General features: G+C 39.1%; 1 protein-coding gene across 1 annotated transcript in view; it reads left to right on the forward strand.

The window, feature by feature from the left end:
* The window catches only part of DAB1 (DAB adaptor protein 1), a 120,198-nt gene extending 113,428 nt beyond the window's left edge, over positions 1 to 6,770 (forward strand). The window contains exon 15 of the mRNA XM_075711239.1: positions 6,726 to 6,770. Coding sequence (XP_075567354.1) covers positions 6,726 to 6,770 — 45 coding nt within the window. The remainder of the gene's footprint in view (positions 1 to 6,725) is intronic.
* The last annotated feature ends 9,268 nt before the right edge of the window (positions 6,771 to 16,038 follow it).

The raw sequence follows: 16,038 nt of genomic DNA on the forward strand, positions 1-16,038 counted from the left end.
TATGAAATCAGTTGTGCCCATATAATATCTTTACTTATCTTGTCTTGATGTATTCAGAATGCTCACCTGCCTAGTATATTGTATCCTGATCTTTGAAGGTACCTTAGCAATTTGGTTTCTTGATTCCTTATGATGCTCCATATTCTCATGTAGAAATAATTCAGCATCTTCCAGTTACTATCTTCATTTCTCCATTTTTCCTCTCTTCCTTTTGTGATCTTCAACTTAAGCTTTCAAAGTCCTCATCCTACCAGCAGCTGTTCTTATAAGTCACTCTTCTACAAATAGATGCGTGTTCTTAGTAGGTAAATGTGACATTTTATGGATATGTTACATTTTTGTCCCTTTAATGGTTGGAGATAAGCAGCAGACAGGCCTAACCTTCACAGGTGAAATAAAATCAACTAGTTGCAGAGCTATTCATAGCAGGATTTGTACTTGTCTTCTCTTTGTTCCTGAGTGGCACTGAGGATCAAATAGTGATTTTCCAGAAGGGGTGAGGAGAACACTGAATAAGACAACTGCCATCTTCAGCTGATTTTAATCCCTACTGCTGGCTTTAGAGACTGTGTGTGGGATAACTATGGCAAAAGGAGAGAGAGGGAAAGAACTGTATTTAGCTATGATTCTACCAAATACGTTAAACATTTCTTATTATTGACATTTTGGATTAAAGCAAGAAGTTCGAACAGAGGAGTTTTCACCCGGTCATCCTCTTTAGACCGGTGCACCCAATCAGCCTGAATTATAGGGTGCTAGGTGCAGACCCTGCCCGTGTGGATATTTCTGTTCTTGGGGGTATTTGAGCCTCAGCCCCTAACTCGGCCTCAGTAATGGGTCTAGCATGCCACGACACTAGGAAGCCCTGAAGCTATACAACTGAAAGCTTATCAAAGGCTATAGAAAGGGGAGCCTTCAAGCATGGTGAGAAGAGGGAAAGAGAGGAGCAAACTTTGACTCTCTGACATCAGGCTTCTTTGGATACCTGTGGTTATGTTGGCCGGCGTCTCCTAACAGAACATCCTGATTGTGGAAAGAAATTCAGCCTGAATACTGGGATCGGATATCACAAATGTGGTCTAACTCCGTATAGACCACACAAACTGGTTCTTGAAGGCAAATCAGCAACAGGGTGAAACTTCTGAAAGAGAATAAGGGGATATTTGATACCACAATGATTGCAATAAAAGCCATTTTAAATGCTGGAACAAATACAGCTCTATTGATAGGCTGCCCAGTTCGAGACTTGTGCTGGCAGTCTTTCACGAGAGATTCTCAGGAAACCTTCAAAACATTTGTGGCTAGAGCATATCTTCCTCAAAAAGTTGTTTAGTTGTTCTGTGAAATGTGTGCAGACAATTATAAGCCCTCAAAATATGTCACACCCTTCATGATGCTATCAGCACTGTCAGGAGAGCAACAGTTCATTAGAATGTCTATCAGCTTTTGGTGGTACTTTGGTGGCCCACTGCCATCATCCATCTTTGAGCGAGTGCCATCCGTAGTGATAAATGCTGCTAATAATCTTAGTCAGCTCCAGGATGGACTGCTACAACTCTTTATTTGGGCTGTTATTAGGAAGTTGAAAGAAAATAGCAAATTATGGACAAAGCACTGGCTTATCTGTGGGAGCTTGGTGAGCCTCTGGAAGGCATATTAATTCTGCAACCTCCGCTTCCTTTCTGCCAGCTTTCTGTTGCGCAAAGAATCTGAATGGGCTCAAAATATCAAAGGCTGTATCTGCAGGTTCTGTTACCATCATTCATCTGGCTCAATAGGAACTGAATAGAGTCCAAAGAGAAATTAATAATGGTTATAGGTGACCTATTCTTACTCCAGGCTCTAGAGCTATCATTCTCAAACTAAAGACACAGCACCAAGCAGCGTTGTGAACCTGAGAGAGGAGGAGTAGATAGGGTTGTGCATTTGGAAAGAGATCATGATTTGGGAAGTACTGCTTCATTCCAGAGTAATCCTAAAATTGTCATTTCAGGCCCTGTGATCCTTTTTTCATCATCATATTTCCAGAGAATCTGAAGGGACAAGACCAGAGAAATCCAGGCTGCTCTGTGAACAGAGACATCCTACAGATTTGCCTTCCTCTCTGCTGCTAAAATCCCCTTGGAGCTGTCCATTTTAATATGACCAGCTCATACACAGGTTTCTCACCTCTTCCAATGTCTCCAAGCCCACTTGAAGTAGCCAGATACCCTTGCATTTCTCCAATTTCTTTCTCTAAACAAGAGACAACATACTGTGTAGCTTGCGTAGAGCCACGTACTTGCTGATTGGCAATCCAGCAATTCAATTAGGGGACAAGCGCTCCTAGCTTTCTCTGTAATGAGGTCATTTAAGAGTTCTGTCTTCTGCACAACAACTGATTTTAAAAAGGCACTTGCGGTAATTTAGTGTCTTTGAGACTTCTGAACAATTTGCTTCAAATTGGCCATCGGGTTCAAAAGTTATGACGGAGAATTGACAGATATGTAGATGGAAAGTATAATTGTGTGGCTACTGTTTTGTTAGGAAAGGGGCCCAGAAATAATAGGCATGTTTCTTTGCTGCAGTTCATTATTATGCCAGGTCCAAATGGAGCTGCGTTCATCTTTCTGAGTAGTTCTCATTGCATTTTCATTTTATGGATGTATAGTATCCATCTTGATACTAACATGACAGAGACTTTTAAAATGCTAATAATTAAACTAGGTATTTGAGACTAGGAAATATTCCTAGGTAGGTTTATAGTAAGAATAGAGGCACTCTCCAGTCATAATCCTGAACTAGAAGGTTGCTGTATTTATGCTGCTAATAGAGGCTAACTGTAATAAAAATAACCAAAGATAAGCCACTGGCTGTTAAGGGGCCAATAGGAATTACCTGTCTTATCACCAAAGATATTTAATTTTAATCCTGCTTGCCAAGTTTACTATGCCCTATTTTATTGAGTCAGCATGCAATAGAGAAGATGCATTGCACTCCCGTTCCCTTCACTTGCATTCCCAGCACAAGATTCTCATTTTGGCTGGCGTTCCAGCACACTTATTTCATGAAACTGTATCATTTGAGCCTGCCCTTTCTGATCAGTCAGCCAGGAGTAAAACCAGTGGTGAGAATCTATTGCAAAGGGCAAAGAAATCTATGCGGGCCTCACCTCTACAATTCAGTACATCTTCCCTGAAGCTTTGCACATAGCAGGGTGCCTCGCAATGATGAAAGGACTGCCAATGTAAAAATAGTTTCTTCCTAACCAAGTCTCTCGTTATGTTTTGTGAGTGAGCTCACCTACACAAGCCCAAGTAGATGCTGAATCTTTCAAGAGATGTTCTCCAATGATTAGTTCTGCTGGGGAGCAGATGTTAATGTCTTTAAATTGGATGCAAATTTACTTTAGTATTTACATAATGTTATTCAAAACCATTTGCAACCTTGTTACCTCATGCAGTAGTGTACTATACCAGAAACACTTACTGCTGTGTGCTACAGTCTTGTTTATTGTGCAAAATGTTCCTTAAAATGGGAAGAATAAACTGATTTTAAGCATGAAGTATCTCTGGAATGTGTAAATGTAGCATACATAGGGAAAAATTTCTCTCTGGCAGTTTTTGCAATTAATTCTGAGAGAGTTCATAACTCAACTTTTACACAATATACTTGTAGCTTCCTAAATATTTAGCTGTCTAACTTGAGGCATGCATATTTAGACATTTCTGACCCCTTACTGCAACCTGTCACTTTGGTCAGATACCTAACCTGTAAATTCATATCCTCATCCTGCAATGTCTCATTATTTAAAAGCTACTGTTCAGTGTAAAGAGCCACATTAGTATGTGAGAATACAGCTAAACACTACTTTGATAGCAGGTTCCCAACATAAAGGAAAACATTTACTTCTCAAACATCTGCCAGAAATTGCATATCCCCAAAGTTGATAGAAGCCTTCAAGTAGGATTTAGCAGCAAAAAAAAGGTGCTGCTAGTTGTCGTCTTGGTTTTTCCCTGTGGGTTGATGAAAGCACATCAGAATTGCTTCTGGGCCAATCCTGTAGAAAGGAAAACACTGTGACATTCAAGGTGTTTATGTGAACTGGAAGCTTTGTATGCTGTTTTATTTGTTCCTCTTTTTTTTTCTGACAAAGACCCATTCTTTCATTTCCTTCCCTCCAGATCTGTTCCTAACGCAGTGGTAGAAGTAGAAAGCAGAAAACATTGGTGAGGTGATTCTGATGCTGTGAGAAGAGTTAGGCTTGCCTGCCTCTTAATGACATTCCCTGTGACTTTTGAGTGGCATATGTAAAAAGAAGGGGGGTTATTTCTGCTTCCAAGACCCTCCAAAATAATGCTTGTGAAGCCCCCCTGCCTGGCATTGTGAGAGAATCTATCCGTGAAGTCAACAGCACTCGACCCTCCTTTTGCCTCTTTTCTGTCCTTTTCTGCTCTCTTTTGCTCTCTTGAGTATCATTACCAATACTTTACAGATACCATTTGCAATGTTGGGCTACAGGCAATATGCACTGCTTGAATTATCTCAAAATATTAGAAAACAAAGATCAGTCATTGACAAAAAAAAATTGAGAAGATGGCATGCAATTACTGCAATTAATTTCTCGTTTAGGCTTCTAAAGGGGGAAATCAACTAAAAGAAGACATAAGAGCACATTTTTCAGTCAGAATTATCTGGTCTACTGGAAGAAAAATTATTCAAATCGGTGAGAAATGCAGGCCTTTGCCACATGAAGTGTATGTTCAGATAAATATTGGGTATGCATAAAAGAAATCTCTAATTCTGAAGGCTGCCTCATGCATTGTTGAAAGTGCTGATGACCGATGATGAACTACTCCTCCTGTTCCAATACTGTCAAGTTCATGACACCTTAGGACACCTGTGACTTAAGTGCATCTGCATATCTGAAAGATATTTGAGGACAGCTCTAACAAGCATGCTTGACATTTTGAAAAGCTCTTTTTTTTCCCTGAAGGTATTTGAAAAACTGACATCTTTTGTTCCAAAGGGATGCTCTCCCTCCCTCCCCTTTTCTTCTCCTCCTTCCTTTTCACTTCCCTTTGCAATCACCTCAGGTTCAGCAAATGCCTGAAGAATGGCCTGGTGTGTGTCAGGTTCCCACATTAATTAGTACAGATGTTCTCTGAACTAGCTGTGATAGATCATTCTGCCAGCTTCATGTCTGTGGTACATGAAAATTGGCATAGGTGGACTTAGCACACAGTATATGAAATGCAGTTATTTACACTCAGTCATGTCTTCTGATTACCTTTGTTTTTTCAAGGTCACAAAATATATTTGCTTCTTGCTGGGGATAATTTCAGCAGCCTTTATTTAATCACTCCAAGGGATTTCTCTCGTTCTCCCGTAATGCTCGTAGTGTACTCAGGGCTTCATGTAGGTGGGAAGTGGGGAAGCAGAGTCTTTGCAAGCTTGAGAAATGTAGTCATTTCAAGGAACAGGAGACAAATTTCCTTGGCACATAGGAAGCAGGTCATATTTTGGAAGGAGACTTGTTGTTCCTCGTTCAACATGAGACGCTCAGTGAGGTGTGATGGGGCACTGGGATGGAGCACAGCCTGGAAGACTGGCCAGGCACCCATGAAAACTGAGTAAGTGTAGCCCCAGGGATCCACCTTTGGCTTGTTGTTCTCATCAGCAGCATCATTTTTATAAGCAGTGATTAAAAACCTGTGCCATCCCTTGCCAGACATGTCTGTGCTCTGCAGTGCCCAGTGATTTGCCAGCCTTCAGAGTTTTTTTGCTCAAAGTCAGCTTCTGCTGATGCTGCTGTAACATGAGTTGATTCTAACTTGGTTAAATTCAACGTCGTGGCATGGTATTTGAAAATTTATCAAGCTGTGGAGACTTAATGCAGTATGGCATTAATTAGCCTTTCTGCCTGTCTTGTTCTTTTTTTAGATGTCATTCTTAGTTTAATAAATTAGTTTCTGGAAATGAAGTAGAATGGATTCCAGGGTCCATGGATGGTTTGCTTCCCACTGCCGCCAAGATGAACATAGTATTAAAGCACAGGGTGTCACCTATGAAGCAACACTGAAGAACATGGCAGCTTTTTTTCCCCCCACATCCAGGAAATTCCCAAGAAAGCATTTGTTAGCAAATTGACATGCTTTCCTCCCAGCTTTAATGATTGTACTGATGGCTATATCAACTCCTAATCAAACTGCACAGAGCTGGCTTTCCTCATTCTGCATAGGCAACTCATATTGTTATTTTAAATCCCATCACAGCTTCATTAGCTGAGCTTTCGGTGGCGGTTTCTGTTTGCAAGTGGTTTTCTCCACGTCTTGTGTAAAACCCACAGCTATGTTCTGTTGTGCTGCTGGGGGGTGGGTCTCAGCCTGGTACAAGTAACAGCATTTTATGCCAACTACATTTCTGGCCTGTAAACTTCAAAACATCTAGTCATATAAGTATAATTTCATTTCTTCATAAGTCTATGCCCAGCAATACCTCCTGAGGATCAGTGCACAGCCAGTACTGTAAGAGGAAATTGATAGTAAGCATTCATTTTCTGAAATAATGTCATATTTTCTTCACAATTCAACCGGGGTGCCATGATCACTCAAGGCAGCACAGAAAACAAACACTTCCTTTGAGTTTCGACTCACGAGGTATTGCTGTTCTCAAGCAGATGTTCTAAAAATGTTCTAAAAACTGTCTGGAGACATCTCCACTTATTTTATTTTTGTTGTCCCTAGGAAGCAGAACCTCTCTACGCCCAGATCAACAGACCTAAGAAATAGCATTGTTGCAGGCTTGTGGTGCTCCAAGACTCAAATGAAACCCAACAACCTGTCAGGCCTTTGGCTTTCATGCTTTTTTCTGATTGATTTTATCTGACAAGGAGAGATGATTGCCCTCCTGGACTGGCTCTGCGAGTGTTCCTGACTTTTTTTGGGGCAACCAATGGCAGATTCCTATGGCAGCACAAAAGAAAAACTCTCCCTGCTTATCATAACACGAGTCCAGCCCCGTCCCCACAAGTCATGGGTATCCAGACTAGGAAATCTTACTCCTCGGTCTTCTTTTAAACATTTGTTATCTTCTGTATGCCACATATAAATAATGAGCATCTGAAATTTATTGAGTATTAGACATTCTTTTTCTTTTGAGCAAAAAGCAGAGTCTGTATGTAGCAGTGGCATTATCATTCAACAGCCTTTTGGGCACAAGTCGGCACTTTTTATGTCATGGTGACATGTTTTTCATCATCATTTACATCAGGCTGATCCTGACTTTTGTTTTTCCCTGTGTAGATGTATTTGAACAACAACAGCAAAAAATACTGGCAGTGTCTTTTTTTTTTTTTTCTCATTCTGTAGTTTTGTATGAGTGACAGATTTAACAGCAAAACGCCTCATGCGGAAATGATTCCTAACTTGAAACCACAGAGTAAAACTTGGTTGTTTATCCATCCTGACTGAAAATGTTGCCAAATGGACCTTTAAGTTCTAGCACATCATGAGGAAGAAATGCTGCTTTTCTGTTTGAATACTCATGTTATGGGTAGAGAAAGGACATCGAGTCCCACTGAAGAAAGACAAAAGAGTCGGTATTTCCTAGGAAACTGTAAACAAAGTGCAGAAAACGAATATTTTTATTTCTTCAGTATCTTGCTGCTGTAATGCTATGCAGACAAGTGTTTTCTTCTCTGTGTGCCATTTTTGATGAAAAAAAAGTCATTTGCCAAATAGTACTGGTATGATTCTGGTTTAGGAATTTAGATGAAGCGGACTTTACAAATGGGACAAGGATGGCATGGATTTTGGAATAACAAACTGATTCTGTGATCAAATTGTTCATCTTTATCACTTTTTGTACATCAGAAAAATCAAATGGGATTTTTATTTTATAACTTGAAAAAAATCTTACTGTTAAACTCTTTAAATGTTTAAGGGGAAATGGCTTTAAGGAGTTCGAATGAAAATTGCCAGTTTTTTGTAAATATAAATGTTATGAAAATTCTTTTACTAATGCCATTACACAGTAGAGAAGGTAGCAAGTTGCAGTGCTTGGGAGGTGTGGCAAACCCAATTTGTGGTTCTCACATCACATATGTTTTTTCACATGCTTACAATAATGGGCTGAAGCTCAAGTGCATTTGCCAAAAGCAGTCAGCTTGTCAACGACTAGTGAAATTAATGGGAACACATGATTTTATGATCTAGTTTTCACATGGACATACTCCACTTACAAGAAATCACATTTCATTGACATTCCTTTGTGATTACAGAACCTCTGCATAGAAGTCATCAAACTGTTTACACACAGAACAAAAGAATTTAAAACTTCCTTTTTTTACATTTATGAAGCAAAAGTGCAGTGTTTGGGTTCATATGTTTAGCACATGATTTTCATAAAGAATATATATTTTTGCCCTACAGAGAATTGTTATACAGGTCAAATGTGTTTTCCTGATGTTCCTATGCAGTTACAGTATATTAAATTTAGTGGTTTAACACTAAAAAGAAAAAAAAAAGAAGAAAAAAAGAAAAAAAAAAGAAAAAAAAACAAAAAATAGAAAAAGGAAAAAAGGTTAAAGAAATCAAATGATTAATCAGTTTTTAGGGTTATTGTGCAGATTTTGTTTTAAATTGACACATTAGAATTTCCATTTTTGTCATGATTAAAATAGGCCTGGAGTTATAAATATTTTACTTTCTTTCATCTCTATTATAAGCTAAAAATGGTTTAGAAGACAATAACTGGGGTGGCGATTGTTGATATGTACAACCAAATCTCACAACATGATTCCAGTCTTTTATTTTGAATTAGAGAAATTAGAGAAATGTGCACTACAGAATATATGTGAATGAAAAATTAGCTGTGAATAGACCTAATGAACCTGCAGAGAAGAGAACTTTTATCCCCATTCACGGTCATTTGGTGCTTATTCCTTAGTCATGTGCAAACAGCTTTGTAGCGAATCTTATTTTCCCATCAGAAGATCAGGTTTTTCAAACCAGAGAAGATTAATTAAAACTTGGTGAATTGAGTGTTTCAGGATTAAAAGCAGAGGTAAAAGCATTTCTGAAGGACATTTCTTTAAGAATATTTTCCTAATTTGCACAATGGTGCTACTTCCTTCCTCATTGGCTCTTTTGGGTTTTGTCCTACATACGGAACTACGAAGACAATTTTGGTTCATCGTAGACATTTTGAGGTTTAGTATCGTCAGTGCATTTCCAGTTATGGGGTAAAACGTTGAAAGAAAAAGAAGAGATTTATGTCTCAGAGGATCCATCGACGTCATATTTGTAGGAAGCAAATCATTCACGTAGTCCTTGCAACAAGTATGTGCCACGGGAATGAAGCTGGGATTTTAGTGTCTCATGAGAGACAGCTGGACCATCACCGTGGACCTTTGTCTTAACTTTACCAATGCTGATAAATAAAAACAAATTCTGAATTGTCTTGTCATACAATTAGATCATCCTTGTCATGGTTGAGATGCTGAGTTGAGAGGACGGGAAGGCCTCTGCACTGTACCAGTATTGTAGATAACTAAAATATCCAGCTTGTGCAATTGTTTAATCCCTCACCCTTCACTAGCACTAAATTCGTCACTTTAAATTTAAAAACCAGGGAATCCCACCAGCCATCCTGTTACAATCCCCTGTAGGTTCTTGATCCTTACCTGTCATGAAAAGATATTTTGATAGATTGTAGTCATCCAAGTGTCTGATGAAACCTTTCATCTAATAATGTACTGGGCACCTTCTTTGCAAAAATGTTTACTCCGTGGTTTTCATTCATTTTTATTTCTGCATTCTGACACATATTTTTTTAATAAAGATGAGAAAGATAAAATGACTGTTGCAGTACATTTCTAAACCTACTTTAACTTTACCTCAGATAATGACCATTTGTTAACATATACGGACACATTATTTTTAACGTTATGTATAATGCATTCAGCAACAACAAAAAAACCCAACAAATTTTTAGAAATTTTCCATTAATTTCTGTAACACACCATGTAATACTGTTATGAATAAAAACATTAAAAATGGCATCATTTCAGTAAGTTTGTTTCATGGTTTTTGCTCTTCTGTGATAATTCTGCCATTCTTACAGTGCAATGTGAGTGTCTGTCATGACCAGTATTTTTGACAGCCAAAATACCTGGGGAAGGAGAAAAAAAATTTGCCTCAGTTTGCAGAATACCTAATCTTAAAGACTCTAAATAGTGCTTATCTTGCAAATACTTAACTTGCTGCTTTTAATTGCTGCCTCCCCGTTTTTGGCCTCTCTGAGTGTTTTAGGATGAGCATCCCAAACCAGTAGGTATTTTAGTCACCTCCTGCAAAATCTCATGTTCCTGGTAGAGACCATGTTGTGCAATTCTACCAAAACTGGCGTACCTTTGTGGCATGAGAAGCTGTAATTAATTTTGCTCACATTTTCCTCTTCAAGTAAGACTTAAAATGAAAAATGTGCATTTAAATATGACAATTTTGAAAGTAAAAAACCCCAAAACTTTCCAGTAATATGCACAGAATTGAGAACAAGCCTTGATCCATTAAAACATATTAACGATACCACCTTCTATTTCAGTGGGACTTTTGTACTGGTTGGGGCAATGCATAGGGTAGGCTGAAGTGTTTTGCAGGTGTAGAACTCTTGACGCCACATGCAAAATATAGTTGTTTGATATTCAGAGGTACCAAGTACTAGATCTCTCGGTCGAGATAAGGAGTAGTACCATTCTTTGCCAAGCAAGTAATGCAAATATGCGAGATACCACGTTGAAATTTAAGGGTAAGAAGTACATGTCTAGGTACAGGAAGAGAGGGAGTTGTGGATGTGTGCACGTATATTTTGTTGTATTTCTTCTTCTTGCTCTCCCATCCCTTTCTCACCCACCAGAAATGTCCAGCAGGTCATGCTGAAACATTCATTGCCTTTGTCAATGAACAGTGAAATACTTGGATCCCACCTAAGAATAAAGGTCATTCTGTTGTGATAAAAAACATGCTAGCGTTAATGTCATTTTGACTTTGTATGTAGCTAACTGTATTCAGATATCCTTAGAAGGAGGAACGTGATCTGTTGTGTTTTCAACAAGCTACGAAAAGTGAACTGAAAGTGAACTAGGACACAGCTAAGCATGGTTTTAAACTAAAATGCATTTTTACAACATAGGCCAAATATAGTCTGTTGATATTCATCTGGTACCCCTGCAGTGAAGTTGGTTTATGTTGAAAGATCAGAAAAATTGGCTCATGTTGCAGTTGCTATGCAGTCTCAGTTTAAAAATTCAGAATGAGCAGGTTTGAGATCTAGTCCAGTGATGGTGAGGAATCTTGAAGTAGGAAGGACCTGGCTGCATGATGGCATTGTTCAGAAGGGGGGAAAAAAATCTGATTCTTACTGTGCTGTGTCAATGTACTGTATTACATTAATATTGCTGTAACCTAAGTGCAGTAGGAGTCTGTAGATTGTATATGAGAGTATCCAGTTCAAACATGACTAGTTCAAGAAATGGTCCCAAATTAACTAATGCCAATTAAGGCCATGATCTCCTACAGTAATGAGAATTTATTTAGCAAATGGTTTGCAGAATCAACCTGAGATTTTACAGAAGTGAGGACTCTGACAGACTTCTTTTTTCCTTGTCAGTGACTTCTGATTGTATAGACTGGGAATACGCAATTTTAACTTGCTTACGTTGGATTAAAGGCAATGTTTTATGTGCTTTAGTCACTACACAGTGACAGTTGCTGCAACAGCTAAGCTAACCTCTTTCTTCCTTTTTCTAGGTTGTGATGTATGTTTCCATGCACCATTTCCTTTTTTCTTTCTTTTCTTTCTAAACGATTCATGTCCTGTCAGGTTCATATTTATTAGTTTTCTGGCAAATACTGTTCTCAATCAGAAGAATATAATTTCAAAGAAATTAAAGGGGATATCTCTTGGCAGTTTTGTACAGAGGTTTGAATCCATTGTCTACAACTGCCTCCCTAAGCCAACATGGAAAACACACAGTGGTGAATGAAAAAAGTGAAAGTCCATATGGTGACCAGAAAATGCGGGTTTAGGGCAAATGTGTGAGTCATCTACACATCTGCTTGTGGCTTCTGGTTCTACTCCTGTGTGTGAAATAGGGGGACTCACCTGGCCTGTGGTCTGATGTTACTACTGCAAAAGTCATGATTTGTAAGAGGACCTCTGTCGACTCTCTTGTGATGAGGTTTTCTGCAAGTTGTTTTTTTCATACTGATTTGCTTTTTAGGATCAGCCCCATTAAAAGCCTTTTTTTTTTCCCAATACCTAAGGTAAGCAAAGAGCTGGCATAGGGAAGGGAAAAGGGTGGGTTTTTTTCTTGCTTTACTTGCTGTCTGAAAGTGTGGGGAAACTGAATTATACATTTCAGCATGACAGTGAGGAATATGGAGAGATATCCTGATACGATTTCCTGATTACCTGTAACATTGCCTGTCTCTTTCTAAAATTATCCTACTGGAGGCAGGAAATATCAGGTCTATTAGTGAAACGACTCTCCAGCTATTAGTTTTTAGAGCTTTAAATAGTCTTATCTCAATGGACGTGTTTGCCCTGTGGCTCATCTGTCACCCCTAAAATGTTTTATCAGCACCTGAAAAATCTCAATAAGAAGAATAGCCTCAAATGTGACCCATTCAAGGGACTTTCAGATACAGAATGTATTTTTTAAAAAAAGGTCTTTTAAGATCTGTTATTATTTGCTGGCTTTTCAACCCCATTTCATAGCTCCCACAGCACCACTTCTATAAATACTCCTCGCCAGCAAAGAAAGGAAATCACAATAGATTAAAAGAAAACCAGGTTAACGGGCAGCAAATCAATGTCCATTCAGCCTCAGACATTTGTGAAAATAAAGGATTATGAAGAATTATTGCCAGGTACTAGCTGTGTGAAGACCTTTTGTGGCATCTTTGTCTTTTTTAACAGATAGTTATTAGAGGTCTAAGAAAAGCTCTCAGTGTCAGAAGCCAGTTGTATTAGAAATAAGCAGAAGTTACAATGCTGTAAGATGTTGCATTTTTTGTAAATTTTGTACTATTTGACATATTCTGATTATGAGTGTCTTGTTTTTTCTTTAAAAAAATACCATTTCTAGTTTGAAAATGAGTTTGTGTGTGTGTTATCTTGAGGTTTAATGGAGAGGAGATGGAGACAAGAGATGGGGCATGGTGGGTTTTTCTTTCTTTGTCCGCTCATTACTGCAGCCTGTCTTACCATCTTTATGGGACCTTAGAATCAGAGGTTTCTGAGTAGGTGAACCGGTACCCAATTTGGACTGAGCCACTATAAGACATTATCTGCAGTGAATCGAAAGCCAGAATTAAGTTCAACAAGGTGAGTTTTTTATGTCCAGGGCCTTTCAGAGACCAGCCTCACCACCAGAAAATAACCGTATTAGTAACAAAAATGGTGATGCAACAGAATCAGTTGTAGTAAATATCTGAAAACATTCCTTAGGGTTTCTTCCTTGTAAATTTCACCATATATTTGCCACCTTATGTTCTTCGCCATTAAAATCGGTAGGTGAGCCTACTCTTACCTTTGAATGAGCCAGTTATGTTCTTCTGCAGAAGGAAATGCATTATGAGTTATGAAGCAGGGAATGAAAAGATTGTCTCAGAGAAGAAGAAACTCTTTTCAACAAGTACACTAACAATGCCAATGCCATAAACTGATGCTTGCTAGCTCCAGTCTAAACTTTCCCAGGGAGTACCTTTCATCTCTGATGTGTTTCACAGTTTTTCTTTGGACAGGAAACTGCCATTTAAAAGAAATAATCTTTGGTGAAACTACAGGTTTTATTTACAGGGAGCAAGGTGTCACGAACTTACATTACTGTTACGAACTCTGCAAAGGATGCATTGCACTTGAAAGCTCGATGTTCATGATGGACACTTAGTGAGGCTTCATTTTCAGGTGTGATGAAACCCACATTCAGTGACTTACAGCGTTGTTAGCGCTAAGTGCTTTGGGACTTAAAAACAGCTCAACAGACAGCTATTACAGTCAGCCACAAAGAAGGATCAAGACCAGGGAAAGAGGACACAAGCAGTGTTACAAGGTGACATTCCTACTAATCCATAGACCCACTAAGCCCCAAACTGCAAGGAAGTGGAAAATGAGCTGTGGTGGTTGTTGTGAATTTTCCGTGTTAGACCTACCTCTAATTAAACCAGATTATAAATTATGTGGCAAACCTGATTTTGCTTTTCAATTCCCTCTGAAAACTATGTTAATGTGTAGGAAATTCTGTCTCTTGGGTCCCTGCTGCTGTTTTAACCTAACTTCTTTCTGCTAATACAGGAGCAAGCATCATCACCACTAAGATGTGTGTGGTCAGAGGCAGCAAAACAGGAGCAGGTTGCTTAGAGATCATCACACACCGGGATCACTGTCATGGTTTGCAGTTAAATCTAGAGGGTGCTCTGTGCATATAATCTTAGCTTCTCTTTTGCTGCTATTGAAATACTGGATGTGTACTGCATTTCCCAGCCAGCAAAGGTCCCGTGTAAGGAGAGGTCTTTCCTGTAAGTGATTTTTTTTTGTTATGCACAAATGATTAACAGCTAAATCAATTGTGTCGAAGTTGAGCAAGCTGTACTGCATAAGCACATCTTGGTTTTAATCTGGGGCAAAGTCATTTGAAAGAAAAAAATAAAGCAAAAAAGGCAAACAAAAAGCTTTGCACAACCTAAGCCATCTTTCCCAACAGTTTGTCCTCCATGTCTAGAGAGGAAAGGGCAGTTAATCACTGACTGACTGTTCATTAACGTTGGGTTAAAAAACTGGCTGCCTGAAACACAAGCTTTTTATTCAGAGCAGATTCCTACAAGGAATCAGTTAATGTGCTTCTCTGTGTTAAATTGTTATCATCAAGCTGCCAAACTAGAAAGATGCAGAAGCCAGTAGTTTATTTTGTGGAGACATGGCTCCACAGTCAGAATAGTGTCATTTGTAAGGTAACTATGACACATTAAGAGGCTTAGCACTTGGCCAGGTAACGACGCTGAGGTTTTCAGGTTTGTTTTGTATTAGTGAATATGTTTAATTTTAGATATAGCATCCGTCATTCCCATAATGAGCAGATTAAAATGTATTTATTCTTTGTGTCATTGAAGCACTCAGAGACTTGGCCCAGGGTGAGAGTCTGTGCTGCTAAAAGCCATAGTTGCACACAGTGCAAGACTGCATCTGTTCAAAGAACCTGTGTTTGACCAGCAAGAGGAAGGGTGGGAAAAAACAATAATATTCATAATTTCGTACAGGGAATCACAGATTCAGAGAACTTTTCTCCCTCTAAGATTCCCTTTGTAGGTTAAGACTAGTTAGGAAAATGAAGGGAAAGACTGTTTTGTCTCAGGAATCAAAAAGCCATACCTGAAGTGAGAAGCAGCAGGGCTGTGAAGGCTGCCTCAACAGGCAACCCAAGAAAAATGCTGCAAGGTTTTGAGGATCCTGATCTGCCTTTGAAAGCCAGCTGATGGGAATCAGCCCTTGGTAAGTTCTCTGCCCCTATTAGGACCATTTAAGAGAGAGAATGACTCAGTGTAGTAGCTAGAAAACACCAAGACATTTAATCTGATACCCTGACAGGTCCTGCTTCCATGGGCTTAAGACTTTGGGTACGTGGAGCAGAGGATCTCTATGGAAGGGCCCAGCCAGGGTTGGGGCTCTTGTCTTCCCCTGCAACATGAGCCCAAGCCCAAGTGAGAGGCAGCAAAGGACACTCTTGGGGATGAAGGCTTTCTCTGAGCCATGAGAATGACTGCTTATGCTTCGTGCCTGGCCTTCCTCTGGAAAGCAGACAGGAAAAACAGAAATAAATAAATGATTTTGCAGTCTATTCCTAGAAAGCTGACTTTAGTTTACTTAACACTTCCCTCTTGCCAAGATTGGAGTATGTTGCATTTGTTGAAATATTCATTTTTCCCCGTCCCTTGAAAGGAACATTACAAGTGAAAGCATAAATTGCTTCTGGACAGATCGTTGCTTCCTTCCCACTTG

Source organism: Pelecanus crispus, chromosome 5 (genome assembly GCF_030463565.1).
Source record: "Pelecanus crispus isolate bPelCri1 chromosome 5, bPelCri1.pri, whole genome shotgun sequence".
Taxonomy (NCBI): Eukaryota; Metazoa; Chordata; class Aves; order Pelecaniformes; family Pelecanidae; genus Pelecanus; species Pelecanus crispus.